Here is an 18,099-nt window from a genome sequence, read left to right on the forward strand (position 1 = left end):
GTGTCTCCAAATATCTATCCTGCCAGCAACACAGTTTAATATGACACTTTTTTTAAAAAAAGATTTCTCTCCCTCCCTCCATTGTCTGCTCTCTGAATCCATTCGCTGTGTGTTCTGTGTTGCTTGTATTCTCATTAGGTGGCTCTGGGAACCAATCCTGAGACCTTCCAGAGTGGAAGAGGCAATCATTCTCTTGTACCACCTCAGCTCCCTGGTCTGCTGTGTCTCTTGTTGTCTCTCCTCTGTCTTTTTCTTGCATCATCTTGCTGTGCCAGCTCTCCATGTGGGCCAGCACTCCTGCACAGGGCAGTACTCTGCGCAGGCCAGCCCTCCACGCAGGCCAGCACTCCGTGTGGGCCAGCTCACCACACAGGCCAGCCTGCCTTCACCAGAAGGCCCTGGGCATTGAACCCTGGATCTCCCATACGGTAGACAGGAGCCCAACTGCTTGAGCCACATCTGCTTCCCACTATTTCTTGATAAGAGCCTAGATGTGACACTATTTCTGAAGTATACAAACGAGCTTCTTGGTGTTAAATCAGGTATGTCAGCCCATTCCATCCTAGAAGGGCCAGCAGTACATCCTCACAGGGATGCCTATTCTGGGTATGGATTTTGCCTTAGCCAGAACTGTGGCCGTGAAAGTCCACACCACATAGAATCTGGTCACAACAAAGAAGGTGTGACAAATCACATACTGTACCACCCCAAAGCAACGGACTTCAGAGCACTGGAAGCACCAAGTTGGAGGAAATACTTTGCAAGGACAGGGGCCAACATCAGGACATTATATATGCACTAAATCAGAGAACTCTATATAGCACTATGTCCCACTGGAAAGAATATACAGATTTAGGAACAAAGGAGTAGAAACAGTGGCCCTACTTATCATCACTCCCAGTGACCCCCCCCCCTGGCTATTTTATGATTCCAAACCATAGAACCTCAGGCTATGAAAGGTTACAGGTCCTGGTCCAAAAGGGGATGCACTCTTCCCAGGGCATGTGGCAAAGGTCCAGTTGAACAAGCTACAGCCACCACCAGGGCACTTGTTTCCTGGAGCTAGTAGGTAAGGAGCCACTATCCTAGCAGGGATAACTGATTCTGATTAGCAGGAAGAAATAAGGCTTTTTACACAAAGGGATAGGGAAGAACCCAGGTGTTTTTGCTTCTTAGGTGGCTCAAGCAAATACCATGAAATGGGTCAGGCTAAACAATGGGATTTACTGGCTCAAGGTTTGAGGCTGGGACAAAGTCCAAATCAAGGCATCATCAAGGTGATGCTTTCTTCCCATAGACGGTGGCATTCCGGCTCTGCTGCTAACAATCTCTGGTTCTTAGTTTGTTACATGGTAAGCCCCACGGCACTGTCTCCTGGTCTCTCCCTTCTCTTCTGGGTTCTACTGATGTACAGCTTCTTCTCTGTGTAGACTTCTCTGAATTTCATTTCCCTTATAAAGAACTCCAATAAGAGAATTGAGACCCACCCTGGGCCACGCCTTAACTGAAATAACCCCATCAAATAGTCCTACTTACAATAGGTTCACAACCACAGGAATGGATTAAATTTAAGGACACATTTTTCTGGGGTACATACAGCTTCAAACCACACTAGGCAATACACTTGGGTGCGTATTAGTTTCTTTGTTAATGCCATAACAAATTAACAAAAATAGTGACTTAAAACATGAATTTATTCTTTCAATTTTAACAAATTTGCACACTAATGCAAGCTGTCGATAGGGTGTCTATGGGAACTCTGTATTTTTTTTAAGATTTATTTTTTATTTATTTCTCTCCCCTTCCACCCTCTGTTGTCTGCTGTGTCCACTCGTGTGTTCTGAGACCGCTTCTATCCTTATCAGCGGCACCGGGAATCTGTGTTTCTTTTTGTCATGTCATCTTGTTGTGTCAGCTCTCCGTGTGTGCAGCACCAATCTTGGGCAGGCTGCACTTTCTTTCACACTGGGCAGCTCTCCTTACGGGCACACTCCTTGCACATGGGGCTCCCCCACACAGGGGACATCCCTGCGTGGCACAGGCACTCCTTGCACGCATCAGCACTGCGCATGGGCCAGCTCCACACGGGTAAAGGAGGCCCGGGGTTTGAACCGTGGACCTCCCATGTGGTAGGCAGAGGCCCTATCGATTGGGCCAAGTCTGCTTCCTGGGAACTCTATTTCATGCATGACTTTCCTGTAAACCTACTTCTCTAATAAAATCCTAAAAAAAAAAAAAGATTTATGATGTTACAGTTCTCTAAGTCAGAAGTCCTATACAGGTTTCATCTGGCTAAAATCAAGGTACCAGCAGGTTGTGTTCTTTTCTGGAGTCTCACTAGAAAAATCCAATTCCTGCTTTCAGGTGTTAACATTATCCTGTTTCATGTGGTATAGGACTGAGATCTGTTCGCTTGCTGGCTGTTAGCTAGGGGCCACCCCTAACTCCTACAGACCTCTCTCTGGTCCTTGCATGTAGTGCTCTACATCTAAGAACCAGCAAGAGGCACTGATTCCTTTTCATGCTCTCATTTCTGTGACCAAGGCTTGGAGAGGTTCTCTACTTTTAAGGACTCATGTGATTAAATTGGGCCCACCTGGACAATCCAGGCTACTCTCCCAATCTCAAAGCCCTCAACCTTAATCATACCTGCAAAGTCCCTTTTGCCAAGTAAATTAACTTATTCACTGGTTCCAGGTATCAAAACATGGACACCTTTGTGTGGTCAGTAATCTACCTCCCACATGTGTAGCTTGTTACTCCCTTACCCAACCTTAACTGAATGAAAAGTGCAGACCCAGCCTGTGAAGGGTTATTACAAAGGGCTCAAGATTCATTAGCAATGAAGGTTAGAGTCATACCACCAAGACCTACCAGCATGACAGTGAAAGGATGAAGGGAATTAGTGTAGGGAGATGACTATCCTTTACAACCCCAACACAAACTGCAGCAACCGGGAAGGCAATTCACCTCACTAACCTCCTTCCAAGTTTCACCTCAGGAATCGTGAGGCAACTGCTCTCTGAACATGCATAGTGAAGTGGGTAGCCAGGCACAAGCAGACTGCAGTGGCCATGGGCTTTGCCACTCAGATCTCCTTTCAAAAGGACCTGCTACAGGCACACTGACAGCCTCCAGCTCCCTCACCTTTGGATTTCCAATTCTCCTTGGACCTTGGAGAGTGCTTACAAAAGGCCTTTGACAAAAGTCACCATACCTCAAAATACCAAAGTTTGCAATCTTGAATAACCATCTATTCTGGAGTGCTTGGTAAAATGCAAATTCCCTGGCCTCCCAGGCCTCGGAGCACCTTAGGGCCTGTAAATTTACATTTAACGATAATCATCTTGGGTGCTCTGAATGCTAGTGGTCTGTAAATCATATAATTTAAGAATGTAAGGATACCTGAACACCCAGTCTCTATCTTACTGGAGGATCAGGTATGTTCTTGTGCATAGCTGTGTAAGAAGTAAAGCTCATCCTCATGGATTAAATGTAAAAACTTCCAGACTAGGATGTCAAGAAAGCAGCGGGGGTCCCAGATTGAAAACCATCATCATTAGAAAACCTATTTAATGAGATCTCCCCCAGGAGTGCTTCTGATGGGCCTGCTATGAGTTACTTACAACCAGTCTCGATGTAAATGCTTAAACTAAAGCCAAGATGATGGTACAATTGCAAACCCTTCTCTGCTCCTCAGTTCAGTGTTCAAAGGTAATCTTTTGGCCTCCTTCCTACAATGCATTATATTAGTAGATAACTATTAGGATACGCACTAAATATAACCTTGACCCTAACTGAATTTCTATATATTACAACCCTACCTAAGATTTAGCATCAAATTGATCTAGAAATTTTGTGGCAACAGTTAATGCTTATCTCTGTGATCCAGCATTGGCTCAATCTCTCTGGATGTTTTATGTATATTCCTAGCCCTAAAAAATTTTGAGAGATGACAACCAGACATTAACTGTGCAACAGAAATAGGAGTGGGGAGCACAAAGAGGGTGAAAAAAGGGAAGATAATTGGAACTGGCTGGCTTTAATAAGGAAATCCCACCCTTCTCATTTACTTCCAGATCTTTACCTTATCCTCCAAACCACAACCAAAATAAGTTACTGAAAACTTATTTACTTCTTGAGATGAAGTACATCTATCCTATTTTCCCTTTCCCATCAGAGACAATTCCCTAAGACCCAGGAAAAAAAAAAGACAGATACTCTAAAATACAAATAAAACATGCATTCAATTTAGGTGATTCAGTGTTTTACATTTTCATAACATTTTCTTTAACATTTAATAGAAACTATATACATACATTTTTACTGTATCTTACATAAGATAGCTACTAGAGAAATTTACATAGGACAGACTCAAGAAGATCGTTAGTTAAGGAGGGCCCAGATCTGTGGACTATTTTTTCAGAGTTCAGTGGGAAGAGGGGGTTCACAGGTGAAGAAAGGCTAAAATACAGGCTGTTAGACAGTTAACCAGACACTGGGTCCATCAATATCCCAGCGTACCACTTATAAACATTTATGTGGATACCTGTCCAATACTTAGAAATCCCATCACAAAGATGTCTCTTTCCTCTTAGGCCTAGTTCCAAATACTAATTCTTATCCCAGCAGCTCCAACAAGAATCAACTCCTCTCTCTCTTCCTTGTCCGAGAGGGAGGAAACTCACAACTTTTGGACACTGTTTATCTATTCCCACAAAATATGGTTTTATGTATGACTAGAGCATTCAATAGACCAGAAAAAAAAACAAGGTAGTCTAGACTGCTCTTGTTTAGTGAGAGATGGTCAGAAACACTTGTTTGAAAAGTTCGGAAATTCAACCCCTCCAGTCAAAGAATACCAAAACAAACTATCAACTGACAGAAGAATATTCTGGCTTCCCGTTTGCAGTAGCCACTCCACTTTTAGACAATGGTGTAGAAGCTTTCTCAGAATTTCGAGATCCCTGGGATCTGCAACCATCTCCAGCCATCTGCATTTGGCTCTATTAAAAGAAAATAAAGGCACTTTGGTTACAAATTCATTCACTGTGGTCTAAAGCATGAAAATGACTTAATGCCCATATTTCAGGAGCAACAAGAATAAACTAGCAGAAATAAAATAACTTTGGGCAGTTGCCCCATATGTAACTATTCCTGTCTCCTAGAGTCAGAAGCCACTATTTGTAGCATTACTGAGCCTCTAGCAATATGGATAGGGTCATACACTGTTTCTTCCAATGAAAGGGCCATTCTCTGCTGGGGTTCCAGAATAGCCAACAAACCACAGGAAGACAGTCCTTTGGGCCTCTGCATGAAACCAACAGCTATAATACAACTGCTGGCCTTCAGTCAGGGCCTGTCAATGGCATCCTACCCAAGTCTCAGAGAAAGAAACCAAATCACATCAACTGTCTTTATTCTACAAAAAGAACAATTCCAGGACTGAACTCCTTAAAAGGAACAATTTAAGTTTACCTCGCGTACTTATCTCAACCTATAGCAGTTTGATATTATTGATAAATTCCAAAAAGGAATACTGGATTAAGTTTGAAACTGATCTTTTCCAATGGTTATATTAGATTACACTGGATTCAGGGAAGTGGACTTGGCCCAATGGATAGGACATCTGCCTACCACATGGGAGGTCCGTGGTTCAAACCCTGGGCCTGCCTCCTTGACCCATGTGGAGCTGGCCCATGTGCAGTGCTGATGCGCTCAACAAGTGCCCTGCCACGCAGGGGTGTCCCCCGCATAGGGGAGCCCCATGCACAAGGAATGCACCCCGTAAGGAGAGCAGCCCAGCGCTAAAGAAAGTACACCAGGAATGGTGTCACACACACGGAGAGCTGACACAATAAGATGACGCAACAAAAAGAAACAGAGATTCCTGGTGCCACTGATAAGGACAGAAGCAGTCACAGAAGAACATATAGCGAATGGACACTGAGAGCAGACAATGGGGGGAGTTGGGGAGAAAGGGGAGAGAAATAATAAATCTTTAAAAAAAAAATTGATTATACTGAATTCAGAGGTTTACTTGACTAAGTAATTATGTAAACCTCTTGTGCCAATAGGGCGTTGAGTCCCAACGCTTTGGTGGGTGGGGTCTCACAGATAAAAGGCATGGCAAAGAAGAAAGTTAGGGGTTTTTGATGTCAAGAGTTTGATGCTGAAGCCTTAAGCTGGAACCCCAAGAAGAGAGGAACCCTGAATCCAGAGAGAAGCAAGACCCTGGAAGGGAGGAACCCAGGAAGCCTGAACCCCCACAGATGTCAGCAGCCATCTTGCTCCAACATGTGAAAATAAGACTTTGGTGAAGGAAGTAACTTACACTTCATGGCCTGGTATCTGTAAGCTCCTACCCCACATAAATACCCTTTATAAAAACCAACCAATTTCTGGTAGTTTGCATCAATACCCCTTTGGCTGACTAATACACAACCTTTTATAGTTAACTAAGTAAATTATGTCCCCCTCTCTGGGATTTGGGGATCAGGGACCACAAGGTGTTCTCTAAGGGTCCATCTAGAGAAACAAGGGCATTCAGGGGCAGGAAAGGGCTTTTTTTTTTTTTAAAGTACCTTCTTTATTTGGTATTCACTGAGAGAAAGTTATATGGGGCATCTCTGCTTTCTATTTGTGATGACACCCTTAATCCCTAGGAGTGCAATTTAGCCAGCAGGGAACCCTCCGCCTGGCTGGGATTGTTCTTCACTTACCAAGATATCTACTGAGCCTCCAGCAATTTCTTTGATTGAATGATCTTCAAGCGTCAATGAAGGATCAAAAAGCAAGGGTGAAGGAGGGCACTGCATTCCATCACCCACAACATCCAAGTCCTAGGCAAAGAAAAAGAAAAGCTTATCAGCAATAACAAGGGAAAAAATAAGCTAAAGACAGCAAATTTTTCAACAAATCTCAAAGCACCTCTCACATCCTCCACTGTCCCTTACCTTTGTTTAAAGAAAAAACTGGGAAACGGACTTTGGCCCAGTGGTTAGGGCGTCCGTCTACCATATGGGAAGTCCGCGGTTCAAACCCCGGACCTCCTTGACCCGTGTGGAGCTGGTCATGCGCAGTGCTGATGCGCGCAAGGAGTGCCGTGCCACGCAAGGGTGTCCCCCGCGTGGGGGAGCCCCACACGCAAGGAGTGCGCCCGTGAGGAAAGCCGCGCAGCGTGAAAAGAAAGAGCAGCCTGCCCAGGAATGGCGCCGCCCACACTTCCTGTGCTGCTGACGACAACAGAAGCGGACAAAGAAACAAGACGCAGCAAATAGACACCAAGAACAGACAACCAGGGGAGGGGGGGAAATTAAATAAATAAATAAATCTTTAAAAAAAAAAAAAAAAAAAGAAAAAACTTTCTCAGAATAAAGCACAAACTATTTACGGTGGCTTTAAAAAAGGGTATTTCAGGAAGCGGACTTGGCCCAATGGTTAGGGCATCCGTCTACCACATGGGAGGTCCACGGTTCAAACCCCAGGCTTCCTTGACCCGTGTGGAGCTGGCCCATGTGCAGTGCTGACGCGCGCAAGGAGTGCCATGCCACGCAGGGGTGTACCCCACACAGCATAAGGGAGCCCCACGCGCAAGGAGGGCGCCCCGTAAGGAGAGCCGCCCAGCACAAAGGAAAGTGCAACTTGCCCAAGAATGGCGCCGCACACACGGAGAGCTGATACAAGATGATGCAACAGAAAGAAACACAGATTCCCAGTGCCACTGATAAGGATACAAGTGGTCACAGAAGAATACACAGTGAATGGACACAGAGAGCAGACAACTGGGGGTGGGGGGGGGGGGGAGGAGAGATTAATAAATAAAAAACAAATCTTAAAAAAAAAAAAAGGGTATTTCCACTAAGTCTATATTGAACATCTAAGTCCACCAATAGAAAGAGCAGTTTATCAAAACCTCACACAGGCCATTATATACCCTGTCAAAACCTAGAGAATTGAGCGGAAGAGAGTATAAACTACAATGTAAACTATAATTCATGCTGTTTGGCAATGCTCCAAAATGTGTTCATCAATTGCAATGAATGTACTACACCAATGAAAGAAGTCATTAATGTGGGGAAAAGTAGGAGGTGTGCGGAGTGATATATATGGGAATCCCTTATATTTTTTTATGTAACCTAAGTATCTTTTAAAAATAAATAAAAAATACATTTAAAAAAACAAAAACAAAACACCTCACTTAAACTGTATTCACCTCCTTCCCAAATGAAGGGCTAATAAGTTATACCACTGAATTTCTTACTTGTTTTCCCTATCTAGCAAAGACTTCTATTTATGGTTCAACAGGAGGAGGAGCAGAAAAAGAACTGCTAATTTGAAAATAAAGATCTAACACTTCTAACTTGTGACGCTCTTGGGAATATCGACAATTAGCATAAATGCAACTTATAGGAAATTTTAAGAAATATTGCTTAACAACATTAGGGGTGTGGATGTAGTTCAAGTGGTTGAGCTCCTGCTTCCCACGTATGAAGTCCTGGGTTTGATCTCCGGTACCTCCTTAAAAAAAAAAAGTTTGGGAGCTGATGTGGCTCAGTAGTTGAGCACTGGCTTTCCACATACAAGGTCCCAGTTTCCATACAAGATCCCAGGTCCATCCTCGGCCCCAATACCTCAAAAAAAAACACCATTAGGTAGTATGAAACTGCTTAATTATTAATATATATCGTAACAGCCACAAAGCAAGCAAGTGAGCAAGAGAGGAAAAGGGAAGGAGGAAGGGAAGGAGGGAAAAAAAGTTCCTCCAAATTACTAGGAAACACTATTTTGGTTAAATTCTTATCCACACAGATTAAGTCCCTGATTCATAAATTTGTAGTAGTCCAACTGCTTTGCTTTTTTTATATAGTTGTGGGGTTTCTTTTTTTTTTTATTTCTCTTCCCTCCTCCCCCATTGTCTGCTGTGTCCATTCGCTGTGCGTTCTTCTGTGTCACCTCAACTCCCTTGTTTGTTGTGTCTCATATTGTCCCTTCTGTGTCTCTTTTTTTGTTGCGCCATCTTGCTGCATCAGCTCTGCGTTGAGTGGCACTACTCCTGGGCAGGCTACACTCCTGAGCAGGGCAGCATTCCTTGTGCAGGAGGCACTCCTTGCACGCAGTAGCACTCCGTGTGGGCCAGCTCGCCACACAGGCCAGGAGGCCCTGGGTCTCGAACTCTGGATCTCCTGCCTATATGGTAGGCAGAAGCTCTATCCGTTGGGCCATATCCACTTCCCCAATTGTTTTGAAAATGAGCAGTAATGACATATTCTACAGACCATTTCTTCCAAATGTAGTGGCATTCCCCACTAGCCTACTTAATAGCCAATAGACCCTAGATATTGATCTTGGCTCCTATTTGAAACCAAGATTACAGCAAACTACTGGTTTTGATTTCATAGCCCAAGACATAGTACAGGCTCAGACAACAGGTCAAAATTTCATGCCACTGCTTTCTAAGAATCTAGGTGCTAAACCCTCCTTTCCCTCCTCCAAGAGTTAAAAATACTGAAGGGGCGTTGTACTCCCCTGTGTATACCCCACTTTACAGAGGTTTTACGTCTCCAAAAATGTAGCATCATGAGATGCTTAGTTCTAAGCTTTTAAATAAGCCTAAAAGTTTGTATCCCTTCCCTTTCTTCAGTATGCTAATCACCAAAAACGAGAATCATATCTTCACAATAATTAAGATAAATTAAAGAATCTTCAAGACTTTAAGAGAAGCATAGGAAAAGGAATACAGATGCTCTACCTAACATCCCTTTCAGGTATGTTTGGAAACTTCTGTACTATTCACAGGATCCACAAATGAAATTCTGAATACTGTTTTCTAAAACTCTATTAGGCATATTATTATGTAATCAGTTAACTTGGAGTTTAAGGCAACTATTTAAGCATTAAAAAAAAGGGACCCAAATCTCAAGATGATAATGGAATGAAAATGTTTTCTAAGGAAATAAGATACCAAAAAGGTTTTCTTCACATATAGACAGTATCACCTATTACAAGAATAAAAATTGGGAAAAGGGAGCTAAAATGAGAGAGATAGAAAAGATTCACAAAAATGCCTATCAAAACAGGAATGTGGGAAGCAGATGTGGCTCAAATGACTGAGCTCCCCGCTTCCACACGGGAGCTCATTGGTTCGGATGGCAGTGCCTCCTAAAGAAGAGGTTGGTGCAACGGGCAAGCACGGCAGGCTGATACTACAAGAGACACAAGAAAGCACATGATGAGAGACACAACAAAGCAGGAAGCAGAGGTTCCTGGTGCCTCCTAAAGAAGATGGCAAGCTGATGCAACAAGAAGATCCCCCAAGAGACACAGGGAGGAAAAAACATAATGAGAGAAACAACAAAGCAGGAAATGGAGCTGGCACAAGCAATTAGGCACCACCCTCCCACATCAGAGGTCCCGGTTTAGCTCCCGGTGCCTCCTAAAGAAACATAGAAGAACAGACACAAACAAGTGAAAAACAACAAAGGGGTGGATAGAACTAAATAAATAAAATACACCTTAAAAAAACAACAACAACAGGAATTTTGGAGATTAAAGTATCAGGACACAGGGAAGGGGATGTGGCTCAAACAATTGGGCTCCTGCCTACCATATAGGAGGTCCAGGATTCGATTCCTGGGGCCTTCTGGTGAAGACAAGCTGGCCCACGCACTGAGCTGGTCTGAACAGAGAGCTGGCCCAGGCGGAGTGCTGGCCCGCACGGTGAGCTGGCATGAATGGAGTGCTGGCACACGCAGGAGTACTGGCCTGCATGGCAAGCTGGCCTGAGCAGAAAGCTGGTACAGCAAGACGCCACAACAAAAAAAGACACAGAAGACAGACAATAAGAGACAGAGCAAACCAGACAGCTGAGGTGGCACAAGAGATTGAGCCTTTCTCCCACACTGCAGAAGGTGCCAGGATTTGTTCCCAAAGCCACCTAAAGTCAAGCAGACACAGAAGAATGGACAGCGAATGGACACAAAACAGACAAGGTGGGAGTGAGAAATAAATAAATCTTTAAAAATAAAAAAAGTATCAGGGCCTAAAGACAGAATCTAGGATTTGTTCATTGCTCAAAAAGAGCTCAGAAATCACCAGAGAGAGTAAGTGAATGCAATCAAAGTAAGACAATTAAGGTGCTACCTGACAACCATCCTAAAATCGATGCACAGAAAACAGGTAAATGCAACAGCCAGAATGAACACCTAAAATCTTTTTACCCATATTAATATCTGATGCCTGGTCCTCCACAATAAAGTTACCATAAGTTATCACCATTAACTAGTTACAGAAATGAAAACTTAAGGCAGAAAGTAGCTAACAAGTCAAGAATGCTTGCTGAAATTCATATAATTCTGAAATATTTTTTCCCCAGCAAAATTTCATACTAAATATATCTAGAAAACTAATTTCTAAGACTGGATTTATTTCAGTATTTGGAGAATTTTTACCTCCAAAGATGAATAAGAAGAAAACTATGCTTTTTATGGCCAAAGCCGTTTGTCAAAGGTCACTAATACGAACATAATAGATGACCAACGAAAAAAGTCAACTGTTTCTCATATTTAAACCTCTCACAAAGGTACATCTTAAAACACATTAGATTCTCCAAATGAAGGTTATTTCTCATAACATTCTACTTGAAAAACTCAGGCTGCAAGTAAGAATTAACAAATTTGACAATTTATTTTTAAATATGTATTTTTTCAATTAAAATCAGTTAGACATCAGGAAACAACCTAAGATCACATTTCATAAGCTCTAATATTTTGTTCAAGCATTTTATAAAAAGCCAAAAGGAGTTATATAATCTTTGAACACAATGGAACAGTCCTATTTTTTCAAATCTACATAGCAAAGGTCTGAAAAAGAAAACACCATTTAAAACTAAAGTACAGAAGTGGAAAACTTTACACGTACCACACGGTCAAAATCTCAGGTGAAAGAAGAAAAGCAAAAAGGTCAAAAGAGAAATGGCTCTATAAATTAATTAGAGAAAAAAAAGGTTAATAAATCTAGATGGTACGTTTATATAGTCTGCAATGTATATTAATATCTGAAGAGAATTCAGTGATATGGTGCTTATTAGGCTATTAGCCCCTATACAAAACTACTCATTAGTAAGTTAAAAAAAATAGCATCTCCATGGGTTTTCTGCAAGTATAAAATGAAGTAAAAGGTGGTGGACTTGGCCCAATGGATAGGGCGTCCGTCTACCACATGGGAGGTCCGCGGTTCAAACCCCGGGCCTCCTTGACCCGTGTGGAGCTGGCCCATGCGCAGTGCTGATGCGTGCAACGAGTGCCGTGCCACACAGGGGTGTCCCCTGCATAGGAGAGCCCCACTCGCAAGGAGTGAGCCCCATGCACAAGGAGTGAGCCCCATAAGGAGAGCCGCCCAGCGCGAAAGAAAGTGCAGCCTGCCCAGGAATGGTGCCGCACACACAGACAGCTGACACAACAAAATGACGCAACAAAAAGAAACACAGATTCCTGTGCCACTGACAACAGAAGCAGACAAAGACGATGCAGCAAATAGACACAGCGAACAGACAACTGGGGTGGGGGGAAGGGGAGAGAAATAAATAAATAAATCTTTAAAAAAAAAAATGAAGTAGACAAAGATGTGCCCTTATCCACCCAGAGCTATCTATTCACTTACTCTCTTCAACATAATCTCACTGGAATAACTAACCTCTAAAGTGCTTTTCTCATGAGATGTGGAGGCATTTTCGGGACTTGGAGTTGACCTGGGTGGTGCTTCACGGACAATTACAGGACATTGTAGAGCCCCCCCCAGGGACCACTGGATGGAATGTGGGAGAGTATGGGCTATGATACGGACCACTGACCATGAGGTGCAGCAATGCCCAGAGACGTACTTACCAAATGCAATGGATGTGTCATGATGATGAAAGAGTGTTGCTGTGACGGGAGTGGGGGGTGGGGGCGGTGGGGTTGAATGGGACTTCATATTTTTTGAATGTAATATTTTTTTTAAATGAATAAAAAAATAAAAAATAAAAAAGTGCTTTTCTCATTCTCGTATTTTATCAATTTATGTGAAAAAGCTTTCTAAAAAGCAATTAGAATCAGGATTATAATCGAACATAATTATAAAATAATGAAAATCAAGTTTGATACGCCTATAGACAACATATAACAAAGGAAAAAAAGGGAGAAATTATGAAAAAAATTGAATCAGTTTATTCAATACCTTTTAAATTTTTTCGCCCCAAAACTGTCCTTCATAGTACATCTTTCTTAGTGAGAAGAGATCCTTGAGGCCACCCAAATCTTGCAAATCATCTTGCAATCTGGACTGAATTTTCCATTTAGATGTATCACTTTAAATGTTATAGTTATATGCAAGATACCTTTCTTATGAAATTTTTAAGACTTATCTTCAGAATAAATCAGAAGACCTTTATCCAAGGGCTAAAGATTAAGCAAAGAGCCAAGACAGAGATGAAATGCCTCTAGTAAAGACATTTACTAAAATCAAACAGTAACTTAGGGAAACATGAAATTGGAGATAGATTTATGGGGCTGGGAACAAGAGAAGAAGTTATAAAAAGTAGAGTGGGGGAAACGGATGTGGCTCAACTAATTGGGCTCCCAACTACCATAAAGGAGGTCCAAGGTTCAATGCCCAGGGCGTCCTGGTAAGGGCAAGCTGGCCTACGCAGCGAGCTGGCCCACATGGAGTGCCACAAGAATGGCCCACACTGGAATGCCACCCCACACAGGAGTGCCCCCGAGTAGGAATGCCACCCAGCACGGGAAAGCCGCCCTGCGCAAGAGTGCCAGCCAACACCAAGAGCTGGCACAGCAAGATGACTGACGCAACAAGAGACACAGAGGAGAGAAAATAAGAAGACACAGCAGAACAGGGAGTGGAGGTGGCTCAAGAGAGTAATTGCCTCTCTCCCACTCTGGAAGGTCCCAGGATTGGTTCTGGGAGATGCCTAATGAGAATACAAGCAGACACAGAAGAACACATTGCAAAGGGCCACAGAGAGCAGACAACAGGGGGCAATGGGGTGGGGAGGAGGGTGGAGAAATAAACAAAATCTTTTAAAAAAGAAGTGGTGGTAAGCAGACTTGGCCCAGTGGTTAGGGCTTCCATCTACCACATGGGAGGTCCGTGGTTCAAACCCCGGGCCTCCTTGACCCATGTGGAGCTGGCCCATGCGCAGTGCTGATGCGCACAAGGAGTGCCCTGCCACGCAGGGGTGTCCCCGCATTGGGAAGCCCCAAGCGCAAGGAGTGTGCCCCGTAAGGAGAGCCGCCAGCGCGAAAGAAAAGTACAGCCTGCCCAGGAATGGTGTCGCACACACAGAGAGCTGGCACAGCAAGATGACACAACAAAAGATATACAGATTCCCGTGCCACTGACAACAGAAGCGGACAAAGAAGAACACACAGCAAACAGACAACTGGGGTGGGAGAGGAAGGGGAGAGAAATAAATAAAATAAATAAATCTTAAAAAAAAAAGAAGTGGTGTACACACTAAGAAGATTATAAAAGCTAATACTTGGGAAGGTCAGTTTAAAATCTGTAATAACATGCTGAAATTGAAAACAATAGCCACAGCTAATTTAGAGACATTTCTGAGGGGATACATGAATCTGGAAATAAAAAGTTTTATTATAGGAACAAAATAAGTATACACTGTCAAGAGTGGAAATCAGATTTGTTTATATTAAGATTCTAGTGTCTCACTCACCTTCTACAAATTTCCAGGCTACACCAAACCCAACCATCATCTTGCCTCTTCAACCTCCCATAATTTACAACTTCCCTTATTAGTCCTTGAGAGTATCTTCTGCATATTAAAAATCCTACATGGTCTTAGAAGTGTCAAAATAGACAGCTGACTAAAGAATAGATTATTTCCTCATTGTCCAAATAAACTTAGTGGGTTAAAAAAATAAGTAAAAACAAAGTCAATTTCTAGGTATATTACACCCAAGAAAACTAAAAACATATCCACACAAAAAATTTACATGTTTATAGCAGCATTATTCATAACAGCTAAAAAGTAAAAAAACCCCAAACGTCCACCAACTGATGAATGGATAAACAAAATGTGGTATGTATGCCACAAAAGTAAGTATTGATGCATGCTATAATATAGATATACCTTGGAAACATTACGCTAAGTGAAACAAGCCAGACACAAAAGAACACATACAGTATGACTGCATTTATATGAAATGTTTAGGTCAATCCATAGAGACAGAAAATATTTTAGAGGATATTAGTGTTGCCCAGGGGGCAGGGAAGAACTTGGGGGTGACTACAGATGGGAATTGGGTTTCTTTTGGGGAATGATAACAATGTTAAAGGTGAAACTGATGGTAAAAGAATCTTATCTCAATTTTTTAAAGTATGAAAATGAAAAATGGATGGAAATGATGCAACAGGGTACAGCCACTTTGGGAGGTAGTTTAGGAGTTTGTATTTGTTTCTCTTTTTTTAGAAGGTACCAGGGATTGAACCTAGAACCTTATACATGGGAAACTCAACCACTGAGCTACATCCATTCCCCAATGAGTTGGTTTTTTTTTCATGTTTGTTTGTTTTTAGGAAGTACCAGGGATCGAACCCAGGACCTTGTATATGGGAAGAAGCGCTCAACCACTTGAGCTACATCCGGTGCCCTAAGAGTTTCTTACAAAGCTGAACATACGCTTACCATATGATCCAGCAATTACACTCCTAGGTATTTATCCAAAGGATTTTAAAACTCAATGTCCACATAAAAACCTGCACATAAATGTTTACAGCAGCTTTATTTGTAATTGCCAAAAATTGTAAGCAACCAAGATGTCCTTCAATAGTCGAATGGACAAACATCCATACAATGAAATATTATTCAGTGACAAAAAAGAAATGAATTTATCAAGCAAACAAAAAACCATGCAGGAACCTTAAATGCATATTGCTAAGTGAAAGAACACAGTCTAAAAAGGCTACCTACTGTGATTCTACCCATAGGACACTGTTAAAAAGGCAAAACTATAGACAGTAAAAAAGATCAGTGGTTGCTTGAGGTGGGGTGAAGGGAAGGGATTAACAGATAGAGCCCAAAGACCTATATATCCAGGGTACTCTAGAGAAGGAATGTAGGAAAATGGTGGATTAGGGACACTCCAGAAATCAGTCTCTCAAAAACAACTACTGTTGTTCTGTGTGAATCAATTGTTTGAAACTCAAGCCTAGTAGAACACTGTGCATCATCCAGGGAAGAGCTGGAAAAAGTTCACTATCGGTGAACTTCACACTCCCTTGGCAGCAGCTACCACCCCCCCATTCCCGAACAGCAAGGCAGACAGCAGTGGGGACTACAGCCTGGGATGCTGGCAGCTTGCTGGTACCAGAGTAGGTTATAAGGACCTAGTACTCCAAAACCCAGGGGTGTGTAGTCTGGCAGCTGACCACTGTTTTTGACCAGTGGCTCATGTATAGGAAACAAAGAATTTGCCAGAAACTATCCCCGAGGAAGTTCATACATTACAAGTATTAGTAAAAGATTTAAATCAACTGTCTCAGATGTTCAGTGAACTAAAGGAATCCATATACAAAGAAGTAAATTAAGGAAAAAACTGTGAACAAAATAGATGGAAAATTATAAAAAGGAACTAAACAAATTTTAGAGTTGCAACGTAAAATAATTGAAATGAAAAAACACTATTAGATTCAACAGCAGATTTGAACAGGCAGAAGGCAGGATCAGAGAACTTAAAGACAAGATAATTAAAATTATGCAATGTGAGGAGTAAAAAGAAAATATGAAGAAAAATGACCAAAGTCAGGGATCCATGGGGGGGAGGGGGTAACATCAAGCATACCAACATATACATCGTTGGAGTCCGAGGATAAGAGAGAAAGGGGCAGGAAAAGCAGTTGAAATAATGCCAAAAGGTTTCCCAATCCAATGAGAAACATGAAAGTACATATCCAGGAAACTCAATGAATTCCAAGAAGGCCAGGTTCTAAGAAATTTATATCAAAGGCACATTATAAGTGAAATGTCAGAATTCAAAGATAAAGGAAGAAGGATTTTGAAAGCAGCGAGAGAAGCAAATCCAAAGACAAAGAGACCTTGAAAGCAGCAAAAGAGAAGCTAATTGTTACAAAGGATCCCCAGTAAGTATGTATAAGATTAACAGATTTCTCGTCAGAAACCATGGAAGCCAGGAGACAGTGGGATGGCATATTTAAAGTCCTTAAGTGGGAGGCAGACTTGGCCCAGTGGATAGGGCGTCCACCTGCCACAAAGGGGGTCTGTGTTTCAAGCCCCAGGCCTCCCTGGCCCATGTGCAGCTGGCCCATGTGCAGAGCTGATGCACGCAAGGAGTGCCATGCCACACAGGGTTGTCCCCCTGTGGGGTAGCCCCACGCTCAGGGAATGAGCCCCATGAGGGGAGCCGCCCAGCACTAGGGAGGATGCAGCCTGCCCAGGAGCAGCGCTGCACACACGGAGGAGCTGACGCAGCAAGATGACGCAACAAAGGGAAACACAGATTCCTGGTGCCACTGATAGGGATAGAAGCGGTCACAGAGGAACACACAGCGAACGGACACAGAGAGCAGAAGCTGGGGAAGGGGGGAAGGGGAGAGAAATAAAAAGATAAATCTTTAAAAAAATAAAGTCCTTAAAGAAAAAACAAGAAACTAATGGGTTTAATATGCCCATTATAAAGAGCTCCTACAATTCAACAAAAGACAGACAACCCAATTTAAAAATGGGCCAAGAATTTGAAAGGACATTTCTCTGAAGATATTCAAATAGCCAGTAAGTATACGAAAACATGCTCAACATCATTATCTGCTGAAGAAACACAAATTACAACTACAATGAGATACCACTTCACACCCACTAGGAGGACTATTATTTTAAAAACTGAAAATAAGTATTGGCGGAGGCAGACTTGGCCCAGTGGTTAGGGCGTCCGTCTACCACATGGGAGGTCCGCGGTTTAAACCCCAGGCCTCCTTGACCCGTGCGGAGCTGGCCCATGCGCAGTGCTGATGCGCGCAAGGAGTGCCCTGCCATGCAGGGGTGTCCCCCGCATAGGGGAGCCCCACACG

General features: G+C 42.7%; 1 protein-coding gene and 1 non-coding gene across 3 annotated transcripts in view; both read right to left on the reverse strand.

Annotated features, from left to right (window-relative positions):
- Positions 1–1,675: 1,675 nt before the first annotated feature.
- The window catches only part of KANSL2 (KAT8 regulatory NSL complex subunit 2), a 36,018-nt gene continuing 19,594 nt past the window's right edge, over positions 1,676–18,099 (reverse strand). For both annotated transcript variants that reach the window (XM_004468357.5, XM_071218813.1), the window contains 2 exons: positions 6,723–6,842; positions 1,676–5,006 (listed from right to left, as the gene is read on the reverse strand). In XM_004468357.5, coding sequence (XP_004468414.1) covers positions 4,875–5,006; positions 6,723–6,842 — 252 coding nt within the window. In that variant the 3' untranslated portion in view covers positions 1,676–4,874. The remainder of the gene's footprint in view (positions 5,007–6,722; positions 6,843–18,099) is intronic.
- Positions 5,227–5,362, reverse strand: LOC111766540 (small nucleolar RNA SNORA2/SNORA34 family). Its single transcript, XR_002798567.1, has one exon. It is a non-coding gene; the product is annotated as a small nucleolar RNA SNORA2/SNORA34 family (small nucleolar RNA).

Source organism: Dasypus novemcinctus, chromosome 12 (assembly GCF_030445035.2).
Source record: "Dasypus novemcinctus isolate mDasNov1 chromosome 12, mDasNov1.1.hap2, whole genome shotgun sequence".
Lineage (NCBI taxonomy): Eukaryota > Metazoa > Chordata > Mammalia > Cingulata > Dasypodidae > Dasypus > Dasypus novemcinctus.